The sequence below is a fragment of the Pyxicephalus adspersus genome, chromosome 4 (assembly GCF_032062135.1).
Source record: "Pyxicephalus adspersus chromosome 4, UCB_Pads_2.0, whole genome shotgun sequence".
Lineage (NCBI taxonomy): Eukaryota > Metazoa > Chordata > Amphibia > Anura > Pyxicephalidae > Pyxicephalus > Pyxicephalus adspersus.
The window spans coordinates 78,067,894-78,090,201 of record NC_092861.1 but is presented as its reverse complement, the minus strand read 5'-3'; the positions used below and the strand labels follow the sequence as shown (position 1 = coordinate 78,090,201).

The 22,308-nt window shown below is 36.0% G+C and overlaps 1 protein-coding gene across 1 annotated transcript in view; it reads right to left on the bottom strand.

Moving 5' to 3' along the window:
* The window catches only part of LIN28B (lin-28 homolog B), a 32,550-nt gene extending 11,774 nt beyond the window's left edge, over nucleotides 1-20,776 (bottom strand). The window contains exons 1-3 of the mRNA XM_072410199.1: nucleotides 20,767-20,776; nucleotides 20,549-20,724; nucleotides 5,615-5,799 (exon numbers count right to left, since the gene is read on the bottom strand). Of these exons, the coding sequence (XP_072266300.1) occupies nucleotides 5,615-5,799; nucleotides 20,549-20,724; nucleotides 20,767-20,776 (371 nt within the window). The remainder of the gene's footprint in view (nucleotides 1-5,614; nucleotides 5,800-20,548; nucleotides 20,725-20,766) is intronic.
* Between the last annotated feature and the right edge of the window lie 1,532 nt (nucleotides 20,777-22,308).

Here is a 22,308-nt window from a genome sequence, read left to right as displayed (position 1 = left end):
ACACCTGTAGCGATGTATATTTATGGAGGCCCAGCCCTTTCAGAATTATAAGTTCCACAAAGCCATTCAGATTTCATTCTATCCATCCATTGTGTTTATTTTAATTATCCCTTTGAATGGCGGGGCATCTGTCCCCACAGCCATGATTCTATTGCAAGGATAGACCATTTGGTCAAGTATGAAGCTGCAGCTGTTTTTGACCAATGAATCATTTGCATCTGTAAACAATGCTGAAGCAGAAGTTTCAAGAAGTGAAGCAGATGTCGCTTCACCGAGTGCATCTCACCAGGCTTCACAGAATGTTTTCATTAAGCAACCATGAGTCTTTACTAACAAGTCTACATTTGGGGTCCCATTTGCCTGTTTTGTCTTTCAGGTCAACAGTTGGACAGACCCTAATCAAAAGAAGCTTGCGCCTACAAGTGTCCATGAAGCACAAACCATTTATCTCTCACATTGTGAATATGTTCAATGAGATCTTATATTCATCGCTACATGTGGCATGCAGGATAACTTGAAGGAGAGACATATTTTACAAACTAAAAAGACAATATACCTCAAACATACAGCTTTTATTCATTTTCACCTAACAAACATCTTTGCTTTTTAGAAGGAAATAGATTAATGAATAGCAATCATTAAAACAAAATCCTTTGCCACCCATTGCACCCACCTGCCCTACAGCCTGGGTACAATTTTCTTATTTTGCCATTTGTCAGAGATTGAATAATAAACATGGACAAGTAAGGAGAGTTAAAATATGTATGTGATTACAATGTAATATAATATGTAATATTGCAATATATATTAGGAAAATATTTATATTTGTTTTCCTCTTTTTTCATACGTGTGTTTAGATTTACAAAGGTCACATTTTGTCCCAATTTAATTGCAGGATTATATCCTAGGGTCAGTGGTAAACTTAAGTTACATTTATCAAAATACAATCAGACTTCATGTAAAACTTGGTGGGATGGAGGGGAAAAATGATATTGCTTATGGCAGCTGTTTTAATTTATTTGTGTCTAATAAGACAGACCCAGCCAGGACAGAAGACCTAACCCATCTGATGTACATATAGTCTACATACACACACTAGGGTGTAGAGTGGTTTCCCAACGTCATTCAACAATCAGTTCTGGCAGATAAATAAACTTAGCATAGACAATCCTTGTATTTTCTTAATTCATTGTTCTCCCTCTTGAAATGAAATGCTTTGTGCGTACAGCGCTTATTCATTCAATCTAGTGTTGCTTGAAACAATCAGGAAAGATAGTTTCCAGCAGCATTAATATAATGTGTGTGTATAGATGCTAAAAAATTGCTGCTCCAAACAATTGATTTTGATAGTTTTGGGCTACAATTTCACAAGGATCGCTGCACTGATAGGCTGCTTGGGTGTTCTGTTCTAAGAAAAAAGGCGGGAAAGCCCAATGTGCTTTCTGGTACAATAATCTTGTTAACCATCAATTGGTAAGTTATGTGGCATGGCAAATTGCTAAATGATGTCACAAGGAAGTTGTAGTGAGATTGGATTTTCACCACAATTCACAATTACAAACAATCGTCTTGGGAAACAAAAAACTAACACAAACCTTTTTATGTGTCCTGTCCTAGTACTAGTCTGAGAAGGAGTAGTTTTCTCCTTCCTACTCCTATTAGCATTCACCTTACACTGCAGTCAGATTGACTCAACGTGCTGCGTCCATGTATAGCAAATCTGAAACTGCTGTACATGGACTAGATAGAAATAGATACTGGGGTCACATTCAGATATTACAATGCCTACAATTAAAAAATAACATAAATGAAATAAAAACACAACTGCATTACATTCTGCAATTTCCATCTACCTGGAGTTGTAACATTTGCATTGGCTGAAAGAATCCTTAACAATGCAGATAATAACACTGAGCTGACCTTACGCTCTGTGCACACTTTAGGAGATAAAAAAATGAATGTTTTTATATTTTTTTTGAATGCATAACTGACTTCTAAATAAAGTTGTGACTTCTGACAACACTGAATTACAAAATAGTTAATGTAGTCAAATTAAATGAAGGTAGAGTTTTCCTTTAAGCTCATCAAAAAGCAGCCAAGGATGATTCATCAAACACTAAATGACTGAACATTCCACAGATGCCAGGGCTTTCATTTTCTGTGTCTGAGGTGGGGTAATGAAACACTAGGACAGAGTGCTGGAAGGGTAGAACATCTTGTATGGAACATGAAAACAGAACATACTTTTGCCATGGTTATTTGTCTAACTCACTACTCTGGATATAAGGAAAATTTCTGCAAGCTTTAAAACACTAAATATTTTTTTCAAAAGCATCAGTGTACAAATTATTAGTATTTTATTTTCCTGAAAGAAGCCTAATCCTACAGGAGTTTATAATAAGATGAAGTGGGATGGATGTAAAGAAAATAAAAATTAGGGCCTGAAAATGACTAAAGAAAAAATAAATCTCTGCATTCATATGAAATGCAGAAAACACTGCAGATGGCTGTAAATAAACCCTGTGCTAAGTCACAGTCAGAAAAACGAGCACAAGTGAGTTGTATAAAATGTGATTTAACCTAGGCAGTGTCTGATTTCATCATCAAATATAATGCTAACAATTTTATTAGGGGAGTACATTTTTTAGTCCCCCCAAACATAAACTCCCAAGTGAACGCTTTTATGAGGTCATTTGTATTCTGCATGAATTTTGACTGACAAGGCAGGTACAAGATAGGGCTGCCAATTAAAATGTGTTCTTATTTTACAGATATATTTATTGTGATCCATAAAAAAATGGTTTATCTCCTGTGGTCATAATAATAGAATGAGCAATTACAGTTTCCTTTACAATTCCAAAATTATTACAATATATATTTTGCTACATGACATACTATTTATATTCTTTAATATGTGAGTAAATGGGAATTTATAGGGAAGACCCTATATTAAAAACAATTCAAAAGCTGCAAAGTGGTTGTATGATAAATTCCTGTGTGCAATATCTTATTTTCAATAGGATCCATTTTTATTTAAGGGCCTTGTGATTACCTCATGTTACCTAGCAACATAAGCACCAAGGTCTCTAAAGCTCCACCTGACACTGCAGATCACGGAAGACCCGCATTTCCACGTTGCCAGGCAACCATTGCATTATACAATCCTAGAGAGAAACTGAACCAACAATCCAGCAAAGACTATGTCCAATGAAAAAAATTAAATAAATAAAAAGGTTTGAATGCTGGATTATTTTTATTACACGTATATGTTTTATACCTCTACATGAAATCAAGCAGGTATAAAGGTTTATAAAAAGCCTCAGTAGAGCACTTGTTTCAAAACAATCCATAGAAAGCTGTTGGAAAAGACAAGCTTTATTTATAGGTTAGCCATGTTCCCCTGTCACCCCCCTGTTCATTTGTTGGAACACTGAAAATGGTATTTCTAAGAATAGGGGAAACATGCAACCTTCTCTCTTAGGGTGCACTGCTTAGAAGAATTATCCGTGTAAGTTCCAACACTAATCTACAGCACTGCGTAATATGTTAGTGCTTTTTAAATACAGTTTAATGATAACAACATTGACAGACAGAGCACTTACAAAGGAAAGTCTCCAAAAGCATGCAGGCAAACAGAGCTGTGAGGAACCGTAAGAGGAATATAGGTAAGTCATCCTATCCAGATGGAGATGGTTACTTTTCTCTGAATGGGTGGACAAAGATGTACATGTGCTATTTTGTCCCAGATATTTGCCAACTTCCAGTCAGTCTCCCAGTGTGATACATAACACCTTACAAGACTGAAAATATCATTTATTGTCTAAAACCAAGTCAGAAATTGCAAATTTGTATTTTGCAAGCATACCTTAAAATCAGATGTACTGCTTGCTTTGATAAAACTATGCTTGCTCATGTGAATGCATGGAGACAGGAGAACCAAAAATACAAATCAGTATGACAGATTACTCAAATCTAATGCAACCTTATAAATCTAAATTCACGAGCAAGCTTTAACTATAAAGTAGTATCTGCAGTTCCCTATGGCTAACATTTTATGCAATTGCCAGGTACACTGCAGTACAAAGTGTTAAAGTAGACAGTCAGTGCTGATCTACAGAAAAACTGGTTTGCCTAGCTAAAATATTGATCCCATCCCATCTTTCTTTCAGAATTCACAGTTGCATCAAATACACAGTTCTAGCATTGTGATGCATACTTATTTTGAGTCCACAGATTAAAGCAAGATAAAGGCAGCAAGGTGCCAAGATTATATGGCAATTGCATAAAATGTTTGATATATATCTATATATATATAAAATATATTTATTATCAGTGTCACGCTAAAAACTAAGGCAGGTGATATAAAATTAATAAGGTTTCTTTAAGGTGCCAGTCTCCTGGACTGATACCTCCTAAACCGTCACAACCAAAGCTGATATAAACCAATATAAAGTTGTATGATCTACCCAACTCATATCAATCATTCAGTTAGCAGGGTTACAAAAAACAGATTTGAGCTAGTGTTTATTTGACAAAAGCTCCAAGCAAAATTTACATAACTAAATCAGAAACACAGACTTTGAAAAGGGACATGAGCAATGAAATGCCCAAATTACAACTGCAATACAACTTTTTTGTAAGCAGGTGCCTAATCATTTTTTTTTTTAATCATCTTAAAAAAGGACAACCAAGTTTAAAATTAACAGACACCAAAGCCACAAAGGGATACAAGATGGAAGACTTTTATAGTTTTATCCTATTTGCATTCTAGCAGCTTAGGTAGATAAAGTAAAAAATTTGACTGGGAAATTACAGAAAGGTAATGGAAATGTCATTGCTGTGGAGCAATAAAGCCTGTCATTTCAGTTGTGCAGTAAAAGAAACCTACACATTTCCTTTTTTCCTTTACATACACTCTGCATTTCCTTTTGGGTGCAGACCTATTTGAAAGAATTCAAATATTAATAGTTTTCTAAATAAAGCACAGCAGAAAGGGTTTGGTTTCAGAAACTCACTTTATGAACAGTTGTTCCCATTTTGGCTGAGCACTGCATTTCTAAAAATGCAAAGCATTACTATTCGTTTTGCTTTAGGGTGGGCTGCCCAATACATCACAATGAACAAAGCAGTCATACAGGAGCGCTTTGAAAAATGCAGTGCAAAGGAGTACATGGCAGTGTGCGAAAAAACTGTATTTAGGGTGCCATTAGGAATTGGTGTCCATCATTGTTGATATTATTATTAAACAGGATTGATATAGCGCCAACATATTACACAGCGCTGTACATTAAATGTCCTGTGCAATGCATATAACTTTTAGTTATGGGCAGTGGATGTGAAACATTTACTGCAGAGCCTAATCCCTTTGGATACTAAAGCTTACCGAGGACTCTAAAACTACATCTTACAAATGTACATCATTGTGTTGCTATGGGTAAATCCAAGTTTTCTCTGAATTGTTGCGTTGTATTATTCACTTATATAGGAGCACTGATTTTTACACAGTTTTCACAGCTGCTGTTTAGTTTTACATGCAATAAGGAGCAATAAAAAACTTACAACAGCCTCTATTTACAAGTACTGCTTAATTACAAGGGTTACTTTAGTGACTTACCTATCTCCTTTTGGTTTTCTTTTTTGAATTATCATTCCCTTGGGTCTTCTTTCACTTCCTAAGCAGGGATTCCCTCCTGGGCCTGTTACCCGTAATGATTCAAAGCCTTTGGAAGATTTCTTAAATGTGAACTCTACTGGTTCTCCTTCTTTCAGGCTTCTAAAACCTTCCATATAAAGTTTACTCTGGAGAAAAAAAAAAAATCAGATACTGAAATTTCCAAATGTAAAAGGATCTAATACATTTTAAAAATGCTGACCTGAAAGCTTGTAAGTTAGTGGGTTTTAAATTTATTATGCAAAAAGAAAAAAGTTTGTAAAATCCTAAAAATGTTATACCATATGATATAGTTTGTGTAGATGACATAGGTTGTAGAAGATGCAGGAACTACTAGATATTTATTCACATTAAACAAAACAAATTTGAACTATGCGCTACTACATAGAAGAAATGCAAAGAAACAGACAACAAAAGCAAACTACAATCTCCTACTGACATAGGCTCTAAGTCAAAGGCCTAAAACCAGGTATGTGGAATCCAAAAACTTGCTTTACATGACTATGGAAGCCACATACAGTCAAGCTACCAACATTATCAGAAGAAAAACACTTGTAACAATGTAGAGCATAAAAGAAAAAGAAAAAAAAACATGTTGAACAAATAAAAAATTTTCTTCCATAGAATAGTTTAGCAGCAAGTGATTATATTGCACTAAATCACAAAACTACTATGACATGATTGCTGAAAAGAACCTAAAAGCTTGCACAAACAAATGTTTGGTTTACAAACAAAAGGCCTTCAATTTCCAGCCAAAACAAAGTAGCAAAGCAGAATTCACCTGTGTGTTCGTATTGTGCTTGGATTCTTACAATGCAGTTTGGAAAAAGCAAAAAGAAAAAAGGGAAGGGTGTGTTCAAAACACTGGATACCCATCTGAAATGCTTCCAAGCTTGTGCCTGAGCAGCACACGCTGTATGAGTAAGATCACAGTGCAACAAAATCATTAAGAAAAGGAGGCATGTGTCTACTGATGCTTTATAATTAAGTAAAAAGTTCACATTGGTGAACGTGCAATATGTGGTTCACCAGAATGTTAAAAGTTAAATGTTAAAAGGAGGTACAAGTGATGTCTAAAGCTATAGGTTAAGCTTCCTGAATGTCTGAGGGTAATTAACATGTTTTTGAGGCGTACTGGATTGAATTTAGGTGCCAGGCAAGTGTGCAAATAGTTTAGCAACTTCGGTAGTTTACAGAATTGGTAAGATGGAAAAAACACCAAGGACAAGACTTTGTCTCTCCAAGTAAAAGCAGAAACAAAAGCCAGAAGGTCCCTTAGGCAAAATTTAAACTAGGGCTGAACATACCACACAAATGCAAATCTTTATAATCTCATTATAAACTACTTCACTGCCAACATTAAAAACACCTCCAAGTGCCAAATTAGTTTTTACAGAATGGATGGAGATTGACAAAAATATTTTGTATTTATTTTTTCATATATTTTGTATTTTAAATAAAGATGCTGTGCATACATACAGACATCCTTTAAAATATCAATTCCTAATCATACATAAAGCCCTACTTGTAAAATATACAGCACAGCACCTAAACAGATCTGATAATATACATATATCCACACCCAACATATGCATATACACTATATTATGTTAAACTACACAACTAAACTATCTGCATACATTAAAGATAGGCTACCACTACACTACAAGTGTTAAATTCTCATTTGGGGGGACCAACAAGTTCACTTACATTATTCCTTTCTCCCCCTGCAGCCAGTGCTACTACTCCTGCAATGGGTCTTTTCCACTTACAATTGCAAGCCTATGCACTGCAGGGGAAGACATCTGTGCCTGGACCACAGCACAGATCTGCTTAATAAAAGGGAATGCAGTGAGCGGTCACACAGAGGAGGGGATGAATAGGAAAGCAAAGGAAATAAGGCAGGTAAAGAGGATTGCCAACTCCAGTTGCTGAACACTAGAATTCAAAGGACAAAAGCCAGAAAGCGCTTTACAGTTATCATTTTTAGAAAGAGAAATGGCAACCACTATACTTCCATCAGTACAAATTTACATTATTAATTCAAGCCTACTAATGAGTGAAGACAGATCCCCGACCATCACACTTGAGGTGGTTCCACAGAAAATACATTCAGGAAACACCTGACACAACTACCAGGGGTTATTATTCTATTCACTGACACCAATACTATGTTTTTTTTTTTATTTTGAACACAAATTCTGTAGACTATTTAACACTACCCCCTGCTTCAGATCTTGCAGGCAACACAAATACTTTCCTTAGCAGCACAATATTTCTTCTAGTGACAGTTGGTGCCCAAGATCAGTTGTACAAGTTTGTTTAAGTGCTCACTGTATTGTTCTGCTTTTCAAAATCCTGATTAAAATATGTTCACAGATGGGGTTGAGAGCGTTATTTTTTTTAAGAATACCTCCTGTGCTTTATACACCAAAATTTTAGAACTATCCTAAGAAAAAGATGTAGAAAAGATAATGATCCAACAGAAACACCTGTTTTCAGCCACAACTGTTCAAGTGAAGTTTTTCTATGACTCCCAGGTCAATTTAACAGACACCAATGATCTTTTTGGCTATGTGTAGGGGTTATATTCTTCCCTCTGGCCAGCAATGTAGCATTCTTCCCAATGACCACCAGGCTGTGAGATGTGGATATAGTAATTATGACAGGTGATCCCTGAAGTCTTAGAATTTATTTCAAAGAGTTATTTAAAAAAGTTGAGAAACACTGCTATTTGGTGAAACTTTGAACGGTGGGAAATTTTTGTGTTGTTTAGTGTAATGCCATGTGTATCTCCCCTTTGCTAGTTGTAAATTACATGCATATACGTACAAATTAACAGAAAATAATTTGTAGGTGCCTCATTCTGCAGTGTATAAAATACATTCATGAACATTTGGTACAACAGGCATGCAAATACCCAGCCACTATATTTTACCTTTCCTAATAGTCTGCTCTTGGCTTCTCACTCTATTCCCAAAACCAGTTACCCATTTTGTTGGTGGTTCCAGACCTGCACCCGACCATCAAATGTTTAGACTTGCAACCAGATCTGAACTTGTTATTACCCTGAAATATTCAAGCACCACTCAAGGTCAGTTGTCCAGCACTTTCTCTGCAGTATATATTAGGAGAAAACTAATGCATGTCTGCCAATTATTTATTTTTTTCCATTTTGCTTTACCATACCCTTTTGTCAGTTTTAGTGAAAAAAAAACATTGCATTAGTCCCAAGCAGAGTGCATGTTTATAGATCCAACAGTCCACAAATGAGCCTAAAAGGAAGGTAAAATAATGTCTGCACCTTCAGTTGCACTCCTTTGCCAGGGGTTGTCCAGAACAGATGAAAGGTTAAGAATGCAAGACAAGAATGCTAGCATCTTTTGATGCTGTATGTAAACACATACACACACATCAGGTAGGTAACTACTTTTGAATAATAAAGTAAAAATTCTGTCTTCTCCCAAACCCCCAAATTTTAACTGGCATGGTTTCCTACAGATAGACTCCAGGATTTCATTAGGTCATGTCAATCTGTGTACCTCCCTCTATAGTAGTAAGTTATTTGGGATACCTGGCCCTATACTAACACTTCAACAAATACAGTTTCAGGAGTGCCAGAACTATTGGGTGAGCCAGTGACTTAAGAAAACTAAAAATATGTCAGTTAGGCTAGGTACCTATATGCATTGCAAAGTTTTTTTTTTTTAGGGTTTGCTTTTAGGAATTTTATTAAAAAAAAAAAAAAAGGTAAACCTTTGTTGTTGAACTTAGTGTCACGACATTCAGAAAAAAAGTCAGTAAAGACTATATTGGATAGGATCCGCTCTACATTACCCAAATGGCTCAATAAACTGAGCCTGCTGTTACTGCTTTAAAGAACAAAACTAATATATGCAAGGAATTGGAAACTGGCTATCCTCTATTTGACAGCAGGCGTACACTGAAGGAGCATCTGGGGGGGCAGGGGGAAGAATGCCAATATGGTCTTAAAGAATTGCAAAAACAGAAAAGTGGCCATGTCATCTAACAATCTTCACTGTTAGAGAAGAAAGTACTGTGGGTATCATAACAAGCAGACTAGTCATCCAGAAGGATACATCATACCTCTTTGGGGAGGAGAAAAGGATGTTGCCTCTTTTGTAGTTTGGACTGTAAGTTAATGATGGCTTTATGTTTAATTTAACCCATCCTATGTGCCTTTTGGAGTAGTGCACTGTAGTCTTTGTAAGTTAAGAAATGACAGGCAAAGCAGATCTCCATAGGGGGGCTTTTTTGCTGGGATGCAGAAGGACCTCCCTACACCTAAGAACTAAAAAAATGTAGCTTCTGGAAGTCATTCTGACTTCAATGAATGTTAGGTCTCTGCACTAAATTCTCAATGAAGCAAATGTGGCAGAGATTTTGATTCCTGCCATTTTTGGAAATTTCCGCCGATATTCCGAGCTGCACATGTAGTAAACCAATGTCAGCAAGGTTTAGAGCAACTTAGCCTAAAACTACCCCTATATTCACACACCCTGGTTGTACAGTTTACCACCCTATTTGCAAGCTGGCTCACTATGCCATGTGTTTTTATGCTGGCAGAATAACAGATTTTTGTATTCAGTACTTTACCATCTATGCATTATTATTATTATTAATAAACAGGATTTATATAGTGCCAACATATTACGCAGCGCTGTACATTAAATAGGGGTTGCAAATGACAGACAGATACAAACACTGACACAGGAGGTGAGGCATGTCAATTTATCCAAAAGGAAAGACAATGCTCCCAGCCACAGGTCTAAAAAAGGTACCTAGGACCCAGCAAATATTTAAATCCACAATGGGAAAATGAATAAGGTTACCTTTTCAACTAATCCCACTGTATAAAAGGTCAAGCTAGATAAAGTCATACATTGGATAAACTAATGCAAAAGAAGAGAGAAGTGATTTCCACAGGGTAGCCTAATTTCATTTTTCTGCATTTTCATTTTTGTCCTGCAATCTACTCGGATCTTATTTTCCCCATGTTTTGCTGCAAACAAACCAGGAGGTGGTTTGGAAAATAAAAGAATGGATAAAGTTCACTAAAATAAACAAATTGTATTTCTTTATGTCCTGGCTTTAATATACAGTGGGTGTGTGTATATTATACTTAGTGGTGACCGGATCACAAAACTAGCTTAACAGATGGAACCTTAACTGTAGATATAGCCACTTTTCTAACAGTTCAAGTTAAACGGATAACCATTTTAAGAATTAAAAATCCTGGTGTAAGAAAAAAAAAAAAACACACACACACTTACACGGAAGCTTCTATTGCAAACCCTGATCAAAATGATACTTTAATCACAAAAAAAAGAATGAAGATCACAAAAGTCAGAATTCTTTATGTGTTCCCTTCCTCTGGGTAAAACACAAAAGCAAGAGTCAGCATTTCTCCTAGGACAGATTTCCATTAAATAGTCTAAAGGGTGTAAAAGAAGAATAGGTAAACACCTGCTGCAGCAGAGGAACATGTGTTACACGGTGCCCAGAGCCCCTAATGGGGTGTAACTGATCATTATGGCTTCATTTCAGCGTATTGAAAAATTATTGTGGAATTTAAGCCAACTTTAAATTAGTTTATATGGTGTAAACAAATAAACTATGCCAATGAACAGCCAGGATAGAATGGTCACTAATTATACGGGGAACACAAATACATTTTACTTCCAGGACTATCAAATTAAGGAAATAGCAATAATTGAAAGAAGTACGGAACATAAACAAGTACATACACAGACTGCTACATTCCTCTATAGTAGTAAATGTAACCAACATGCCCAGAGCTTATCAAATTACCTAGGGCAACCCCTGGTAAGAAAAATTAATTTATATACACATAAAAATAGATTACAACTTATAGGATAATGGGGTATGGTATCTCCCCCCCCCCTCCAGTTTGTCCTTTACACTTCTAGTGGTGATCACAAAACTGATATCTGTTATCACTGAAACCTCTTCCTAGAAAACCCACTAAATATAAACTGAAAATAGAACAATGCAGCAGAATAAACAAATATAGATCCAACAAGTTTCACAAGAAATCTTTACAATCCAATTAGCAACAACAAATTAAAATAGTTGTAAAATGAATTGCATACTACAAGAGTTTATAACAAGAGCAACAGCTTTATTCATCATTTAATTTTGCCTGATCTGAAGCAGCATCCTTTAAGTTAATGTCCTAAACTGTCTGATGTGAACATATAAAATGTACATACTACAGCATACAGAAAAAAAGCAAACAAAATGGAGTAGGTTATTAGAAGGAGGGAGCACTCTAGAGAAGGATGAAGAAAAGACAGGAAAAATGACAGAAGCATATTTTGTTCAGCTTCACTGAAGTAACATTTCCTTATCAGTTGAGCACAAAAATGAGCTCAAAGTAAAGTCTTTCTAGGTCAACCAAAGTCATAGGGAACATAGGAAACAAATGTTTTCAATCACTAACTGCATAAGAACAGATGACATAATAGGATACTAAAAAGCAAGGTAATAAAAGTAAATATTGTTGTTTATAATGAACTGTTTAACTGCTTTAATTTAAAAATACCAAACATTTATTTCAATTTTAAACATTTTTTAATTTGTTTCTAGTAAACACAGACAGACATTGGGACACATGGTTCCAAATACAGAAAGACAAAAAAACAAAAACATAAGTTCAAGATTCCTACTTTCAATATTAAAAGAGTTTACTGTATACAGCAATATTCTTTTTACATCCAATATCTAGCTTTGGATGTTTAAATATACATTCTAACATAAAACCTAAGAAATAAAATACATGTAAGAAAACAATTCATATGTCAAACACACAGTATATTTTTATTTACTAAATAAAATCCACTTTGTGAACATGGCATTATAAAGATAACCACAAATCCAGTAAAATGTCCTTTTAACCTAATAAACCAAATGCAATAGAAAAACAAAATCCATACTAAATGTGTGTGTTTTTTTGTATATCCTTTATAAAAACTTATCATTTAGGTCAGCCTGTTGTAAATTTAATACAAAACTCAAAAGTAATATTGATTTGCAGATGTATTGTTCATAAGTCTGAACCCCTATTATAGACAATAGAGGTAAAGCGGAAAAAAAACAACAAAACAAAAAAAGTGTCCTCCATTTTTGTCTTTGATGTGGGTTTGATAGGTTATAGCTTTAGTGAAGTTGAGAGTGTTTATCACTACAATTCTCTTGCAAGAATCCCAGCCCCCATCAGAAGCTTGGTGGGTGGGACCCCTCCCCCACTGTAGTTGCCATGTGAGTTCTGAGAAAATATAGTAACGATCACTATGCTCAAAAACACAGCACGCATTAGTTGGAATTAAAACAAGATCCCTCCATTTCACATGCAAGACCTGACAGCCAATTTAAACCACCCTTTAAATAATAAAAAAACAAACAAAAATAAATTAAATAAAAACATGACAATTGCAGCTTTTGCATGATTTTTCCAGAAAAAGACAGGTAACTGTAATTGGCATATTGCCCATCATAGCCACCATACCACGTCCACAAATATTAATAAATTTGTCTTGATGATAATATTACTGGAATAAATAAGGACAATAGTTGAAGGATTTCCCAAGGTGCAAATCTGCTGTAATAAATACAGATGTTGGAACAAAGCAGCTCAGCACAATTACAGCCAGGCTTGTGTTCAATATTCTGCCATATTTGTATATATAGATCCCTGTTTCATATTTATTTCCAGACTAAAGAAAAATAATAATGTTGATGTCTGATTCATCCCATGAATCACCTTCAGCCCTATCTGTGACTCACTGGAGGGAAGTCACATGATTATAACACAGAAAAAGAGAGGACTGTTTTCTTTCCTTTCTGAGAGGGGGGGAAAACCCTTTCTGCAGGAGAAACAAAAGCTTGGTATTAGCTGTCCAGGACCATTCATGGGTGGGGCCTGCATGCCAAAAAAAAGCTGTAATGGGTTGAGGTTAATCTTAATGGGGGCCCACTTTAACCTCCTGAATGCATCAAAAATGTGAAAACTGCATCCACCTCCCCCACCAGGTTTCCTGCACCAACACCGCTTCCAATGACAAAATGTCAAATATTAATTACAAAATTTAGATCCACGACGGAACAAGTCAGTTAAAGGTCACAGGCCTGCATTTTTTTTATTCTAAACCACACAAATAATCATCTAAGCACCCAGCAGCATAGACTTCTCTTACACCTTTAAATCTGCATTTAATAAACATTGATGGCCAAGGACTGGAATAAATGGATGGACCTTGAACAACACAATACTGCTGTATGCATGCAAGTTTTAACGTGTATTCCACATTTTTCATTAATTGTGTATTAGCGTTGAAGCCAAAATGTTCTTTAATCAATAGAAAATATATTGATAATCTGATTTGTAAAACAGTAGGTTTTCAATAAGCAGTTGAAAAAGATTCTGTGTTGCTCATAGTAATATGACTATGGACTTTGTACAGCAGTGCATAATATGTTGGTGCTATATAAAGACAAGTAAATAATTCTAAAGCTATTCCAGTGCAGCATGCTAAGGCAACACAAACATTTGAGACTAATTCTGATCAATTATTGGATAATAAACTATGATCTTGAGTAGGGTTCTGAATTTAGGCACCTTAGCAGCTTTTATTACATCTTCTCATGCTAATGTAACCAAAATGTCAGATTACTTGGTTACAAAGTATTGACTTCCTTTGCAATGACTAATAAACATAATTACAAATATGTAGTTGGAAAGAGCTACAGACACATCTACCATCTACATATCTACCAAGAAAGCAAACTAAATGTTACTTTAAGGATAACCAAGGTTTCATACTAGTCAAGGAAGTAGTACACAATGAATAGCTATGACCCTCACTTCCCTAGATTGATCAAGAGAGTCTGCAACCTGAGCCAAAGGGTGCAAATTCCTCCCATTCAAAAGATCTTCAATGGAGTGGGGGAAGGAATGTTAACCCCTTTGCTGCCAAACATACTGATAGGAAATAGGTTTCACAGTGGAAAAGTCATTGAGGCAACATCAAGGCTGCCATCAGATTGAAGTCAAGGTTTTGGTGGGAAATATATATCTGTATATATATATATATATATATATATATACACACATACAATCACCTTTGTTTTATTTTGTGATCAATGGTACCTTTTGATGCAACAATGGAAATATGATATAATAATGATATAATTATATGATATAATTCATTAGGAGCTACAATTACAGTGTTTACCTGTTACATTAGGTAGCCAAATGCTGTAAAACATACCAGTACACATGTAAAAACACACAACTAAATATATATCTAATAATGTATCCCAATAATGAAAAAACTTATATTAGCTTTTGTTGAAGAACCACCATTACTAAATACCCAACCATAATAGAGACTTTTAAAGTACTCATTTCTTTTGGCAAAGAGCAGGATTGCTAAAGTAATGTTTAAAACAAAGCTGTTCACAGCATATCATCTGTATCACACCATAAAATTATTTGCCAAAGTATGTAACATGGGAATTAAAAAACAAAGTTACCTTTTTTATATACAATGTTACCTGTTTTAGTGAATGTGTTCAGAATGGAAAAAATGTCTGATAAACAGAAATCCTTTTTTTTTTTTTTTTTTACAACACATGCTGAAAAATAATGTTAACACACATTGCTGCCATCCCAATATTAATAACATTAATAATAATAAAAAAGGCAAGAAGATGTATAAAATCTTACCAATATAAAACTTTTTTTGTGGCATTTATATCTGAACTAAGCTAATAAAAATCCCTTTAAATGTTCAATTTAAACAATTGAAAAAATGAATATAAATTATCGATATTAAAAAAAAAGCCCACTATGCTAAAGTAATAAAACAGTCTTCTTTTTGTAACTACAAATCAACTATAGAATCTGCAATAAGGACCAAGATGTTCATAAATGAAATAAACACATACTGGGATTGTGTTCACCTTCAAACTGCAGCAGAATAATACAAAATGAAGAACACCCATGTTTACAGGCTTGTAAACTGATATTTGGATGATAGCACAACAAGCCCCTAATCATATCAGAGAGCAAAAGAAATCAAGTGCTAAAGCAAAGATACTATGAAAACATTCCCCATTTTATCTAAACCAGTCATAACAGGGAATGATGTCAAAAAGGTATACCAAACGGATTTGTTTATTTGATACAAAATGATGCTCAGACCTCTTTCCAAAAACCATATGGGAAGCAGAACACACAGGCGTTGGAAAACCCCTCCCCCCTCCCAAAAAAGAAAAAAAATACTAAAAAATATATAAAGCAAAGTTAAAAACAAACACACACAAGAAAAAAATAAACTGTAAAAAAAAAATTTAGTCTACATATTTTGTCTCTGATCATGATAAGCCATGGAAATGTTTGGGTATGAAATAAATTTGTGTCCCCTGAGGAGTTAAATTATGCTATAAATTATGTACCACTACAAAATTGATCAATAAATCTCAAACTGCCTCAAACTGTGAATGCAAACACAAGGTGAGATTATATCAACATACAGGGAATATAAATAAGTTACTACCACCACCAGTGGGTTTTTTGTTAAACAGCATTTACCATAAAAAGACAAACAATAAACAGCTTCATTATATATGTTGCTCTTGGGATCGGTAAGCACCCATATTAGGCTCAAAAACACTACCTGAACTTTGATTCAGACAAAATAGTAAGCTTTTTATGTGTAAAAAAAATAAATACAAATATTAGTGATCTCTCAAGTTATTCATGATTCAAATATCTTGAATCATGAATAACTTGAGATCTGATGGTACCCAACTATGGATAATATACATTTCATGCTCTGGAAAGCTAACTATTAAAGTGTCTGGAAGAGAGGGAAAATTTAACAATAGAGTGATAAAGAAAAACAATATAAGGTGACAAGCTACTATTTCCTAATTACTGCTGGTTAAAGCTAAAGCTGGCAGACTTTTAAGCCAGCTTCTCAGCCTGTGGTATGTGCATCCCCAGGGACAACTTCATGGTTTGAGGGGTAATTCTGCCTGTTAAATTAAACTCAGAATGCAGATTTCACAAAAGATTAGCCTTATACAAAACAATGTGGGTTTTTGTTTCAATCTTTAAAAAGTGCTGCTTAGAATATACCTACAGACACATATAAACACATTCTGTGATTAACACCACCAGCAGGTTCTTGATAATCATCAGCTGTTATATAACACTACATAAAAAAAGAGAACACTGTATAGAAGACCAACAACAACCAGGGCAGTTCTTTACACAAAAGCTTATTCATAAAGAAAGTGGAGATGTTTACAAACAGCATTTTGTTTTCATGATCCATAATCAAAAATATAAAGATAGAAGACCATTTGTTGCCATGAACATCATTTTACATCAGCTCCTATTTATAATAATGAGCCCTACAGTATTTATCAAACCTTTGTGTCTTCATTGTTTAGAAGCGCAAACACTTTAGATGAACAAATACTTGCTCAAGAAAACTACATAAACAACTGATCTAAAATGGTAACATACAAAGAGCATTTATCTAAAATCAGGATGTGTTCTAAGTAAAATACAGAAAAAGCAATAAAATATGTCAGTGTTATTGTTATAATAAACAAATATGCTCAGTGTTACTCTAACCTGAATATTAACACATTTCTAGGGGTATATTACTGCTTTGAAATACTGCAAGATGATAAAACCTCAACTATAACATTTTTCTCCACTGGAAGGTAATTAAAAAACCTTAATTTCAAACAATGCACAACCAGTTGGGATATCCAATAATATAAAACATGTTCATTTATCAGCTAAAATTTAACCAATATAATCTAATTAAAAAAACATTTAGATACATTAACAAATGTTTACAAGATGAAAAAAAATGGTTTCATCAACACAAGGTTCTATATACCTTAGATTACTAGTAGAAATAATTAAACCCTAGAAACAGCCACAGTAATTGGAGTCTCTTGTACATTTATAATATTTTATTCTGCCGTGTATATTTTTCTGTTGGAAAACTAAGAGCAGTGATATATACTAAACACCTTTGAAAATAAATCAGCATCAACACAAATAAGCCGCCTATCATCCACAGAACAGAAGCTAATAAACTGAAAACACATATGTTTAATCAAATTTATTCATAAAGTTACAATACCAGAGAAACATTAAAGATAAAAAAGGAGGAACACACTTCATATGTGGCTAAAAAGGAATAAAAGAACAGGGAAGAAATATACAATTACACAAAGAGGAAGTTTTTTTTTTTTTCGTTTATTCATCTATAAAGTAAATTTATGAGATCGTAAAAAGCAATTTAACAACCTGAAGGAGGTTCAAATGAAAAAAAAGGGGGACTAAGAGACTGATAGCAATCAGATCTGACAATGATTTAGGTAAGAGGATCTCAAACGAGAGAACAAAACACTCACACCACATACAACCTTACTTAATATCAAAAACAGAAGGAGAAGAAAGAATAGGAGAAATATTCCATAAAAATGAATGCCCCTTTCTCCACCATAAGTGCACACGGTCAGATTTTAGACTTTACACCTATTTGTGGAAAAAGGCAAAGCACTGAGTGGTGGGCCTTGGCATTAGCTGACCAGCAAAAAAAGAAGAAATGTCCCCATGTGACCCATCAAGCTCCATGTCAGTAGAGCTTTGTTTCTTTGGGGCTGAACCATGGCCCCAATCAAAGCAGTCACAGGAGGGTATAGAGCGGTGACAGAAGGGGAAGCACAGTCAATAGCATTATAAATCTAAAATGTTTTTTATTATTGTTTGTAACAACTATTTATTTTAGGAGTTACTGGTAACAAATATGAGAAACATGTGGCCACAGATTTGCTACATGGCTTCTGGAAACATGGTACTAAGATAACTCCCAAATGAATGTTAGCATCAAAGGCTATTTCCAACGATTGTCACAAACTGTATCAACAGAGAAAAATAATATACACTAAATGCTCCTTGTGAATCAACATTCAATCTGCTGTGTACCTGCTGGTACTGTTACATATTCAATGTGTAGTGGTACCCTGTTACTAAACAAAGAGCCCTCTCTAGAAAAAGATACAATTTGTGTCTGAATTACAAAAAACACAGCTTGTCCTAATGTCTGAAAACATCAATACCAACTGTAAAAAATATAACTAGAATCATTTTAAACAGGAAGGGGTCCAATACAGCACAAGTGATGTTAGTAAAATAAAAGCTATGCACCGTCCACACATTAGAAAAGTATAAACATGAACCTCCTCTGGCCACATGCTTTCTTGGCTTTAAGGAAGAGCAGAAGCTCACCAGATTCCCTGCTGTTCCTAACCAGTACAAGAGCAACATGGCCCCTTTTAAAACATTATTAAATTTATTATCATTTGCTCATTGTATTTTAGAAGCTGGGCCTTACTAGAAAACAAGCCTTGGAGCTCACAGCAAATGCTTGGTGATCTTGATGAAGTCAGATTACTGTGTGGCAAACAACTTAAATAATTTCCTTAGCAATCCCCATTTCCCAACTTCAATAAACAGCATTAACATGTGTTATCCACTTTGTTGGAAACCATATTTTGATAAATATGGATCTTGAAGAGCTGGCTTTATAAGCCATGAGGAAGGTAAGAGTTTCTTTTTATCAATTTGGGTATAGTGGGGAAAGTTTAGACCTCTGTCAAGTATCCCCTCCCCCCCTTGAAAATTTTACTCCCCTCCTAGTACTAGTCACCATTACCACTGAGTTACAATGGGAGTAAAAATTTTTAGTGTGGTCACCAAAACATGGAGAGCTTTAATATGGATCTTGAGACTGAAATCAAAAAATTCCCTATGGTATATGAATAGCAAAAAAAAAAAAAAATAACTAGGGAGAGGTTTAACCCTTCCCACTTAATCTAAAATAAAATTTTTGCTTATACATACCCTAGAACTAAAGCTTCTGGTTTGTAAGGTCAAGGTTAAAATGTAAACCTAGCTGAAGTGCAGAAGGGGACACAGAGGGTCTGATCTATTTGGGAGACTAACCCCAGAGCTTTGGACAGAGTGGAGAAAGGAACACAGTGGGTCTAGATTGTAAGCTCTTTGGGGCAGGGTCCTCTCCTCTTGTATTACTGTCTGTATTTGTCTGTCATTTGCAACCCCTGTTTAATGTACAGCGCTGCGTAATATGCTGGCGCTATATAAATCCTGTTTAATATTAATAACACAGTGGGTCTGACATATTTGGAAGAATCCCCCTCTGTTGAACTGGAAAACATTGCCACCAAGAAAAAAAGGAAAAATTAAAACTGTAACATCTGTCCTTAGAATAAGAGCTACTTCAGAACAAGGTCAAGGTTAAAATGTAACAATAGCTGGAGTGAAGAAGAGGACACAGAGGGTCTGACATATCTGGAAGACTCCCCCTCTTTATTTTTACCGGTAAGCATTGTCAGCATTTAGGGAAAAAAACCCAAAATGTAACATCTGTCCTCAGAACAAGAGCTACCTGTTTTGGGGTAACTCCCTCATTTTTAGTAGATTGCCTCCAACTTCCTGTAGCACGGGGTCAGAAAGTGAAAGGAAATGCCCCCCTTGGTACACAGACCGCCAAAACATCTCCTGCCAGGCATTTTAACCCTTGACAACCTTGTCAAAATCCAGCAAAACAAAAAGTTTTGGCTTTACGCCCACTTCAATGTGGCTGAACCCATCTCAGGAGATAGCAGACTACCTAGGATGGCGGTGAAGGGGTCATAGTGGGTGGTTTGCCAGTCTCCTAGTGGGTGGTTAGCAGGAAAGGAGGAAGGGGAGGGAGGTAAGGATGAAGGGCCAGGACTTACTTGGTGTACGAAAACATCAAGGGGGGTTTCCAGGGGACTTTCCTCCCGGCTGGTCATAGAGATGAAGCCGAACCCCATGCGTACATTGAACCATTTGCAGTGGCCTGAGCCATGCAGGACCTGGCTGTCCTCCTCCTGTTCTGGTATCTGGCCTGGCTCGGCTTCCCCAGCACCTCCTGGAAGAGAAAGAAATGACATTATTGTGAGCTCACACCTACCTGGCGGCATACGTCCTGCTTATTTGTACACAAAGCGGGCAGATGTGAGGAGGATTGCACAACTTGTTATTGTACGCCGGGGCAGGTGGACCACAACCACTCAACATCCCCATACGGCCATTCAAACAAAAGCCGCTCACTTCTCATGTGTGCACATCGGCTACCGGGAGGTCGCAGCGACCCCAACCCCTTTCCCACCCCCCTTACAAAAAAAAAATCAGGCACCTTCGGCCATGACGCCCTCTGCTCCAGGAACGACAGATGAAAAGTTTCCTCTTTCTCGGGGGTGATCCGCTGCATCAATGTGACATCCTGATTTGGAGCGATCCCAGATTTAGCTCGCATGGTCTAGCGTGCTCTCCCTCTTGTGCTGCTCCCTTCTCTGTGTGCTCGCTCCCTGGCCCCCTTCAGGCACACGTGACTCTGTCAATTACATGCCTTCTTGCTACTAATTTCAGCACGGACCGTGGAGGGGCTGGCAGGAGCCAAGAGCAGCCAATAGGCAAGTCATCCCAGCCCCAGCACGGAAATCATTTATGAATGAAGCTGAGAACACGCCTGGCTTTTCTTACACGCTGCTGCTCTAAGGTAGTAAGACACGGCGTGTTAGCTTCCCCACGTCATAGCTAGTGATATGATAACGTGCGGTATGAGGCGCAGATTACGCAGCACGTGCTGGAGGCGCCCGCATTGTTTATGTTTAGGTGGGAAGAACAACAAACAGAAGGGTTTTTTTTTGGCAAATAATGTATCGCATTAATGAAATTTTCTCATAAAACAATAAATAATGGTTCTAAATCTAAACAATTCTCAGATCAGAACTTTTATGTATGCTGACAGTCTCTTAGAGAGGAGCTGTGACTGCAGCCCCCTCCTCCCCTCAGCAGCTGTTCTGGTTCACTCTTTCAGTGCTGATAAACTCTAGGAGAGGAGCTGTGGCTGCAGTGTCCTCCCCCCTCCGAGCAGCTTTTCTGGTTAACTCTTCCAGTGCCAAATGTAGGTTTGGGGACCTTGCAATGTCACTTCAATACTATACATAGTCACTTTGTATTTATCCTCCTAACAACACAGTATTGGGATTTATTTCCTAATCTCCCATGTCATTCCTACAATATCCAGGTTGTTCCTCCTTTCCAATCCATTTTACTCTCTCCAGTCATATATGTGACAGGTTACAGTCTAACACACACGGAGACATGCTAATATGATTTATTTCTTAGTCATTTCAATTATTTTTTAATTATTTTATATATCTTATGATTCATCTATTGTTACACACACGTATATCACATTCTACTTTATTTTGTCACTATATACTATATGGATATTTTACTATTAATCACTATGATAATAGATACCAATATCTGTATATTAACCACACAATGCATTGTGGTATGTATTGTTTTTGAATTACTTATCATGTGTTACAGTACAAAACTGGAATTGTTGATCTATGTTTTATGAATGTCTAGACCGCATCCAGTATCTCTGTTATAGCTCACTACTGTGCAATAACCCCTGAAGAAGCCCCTACTAGGCGAA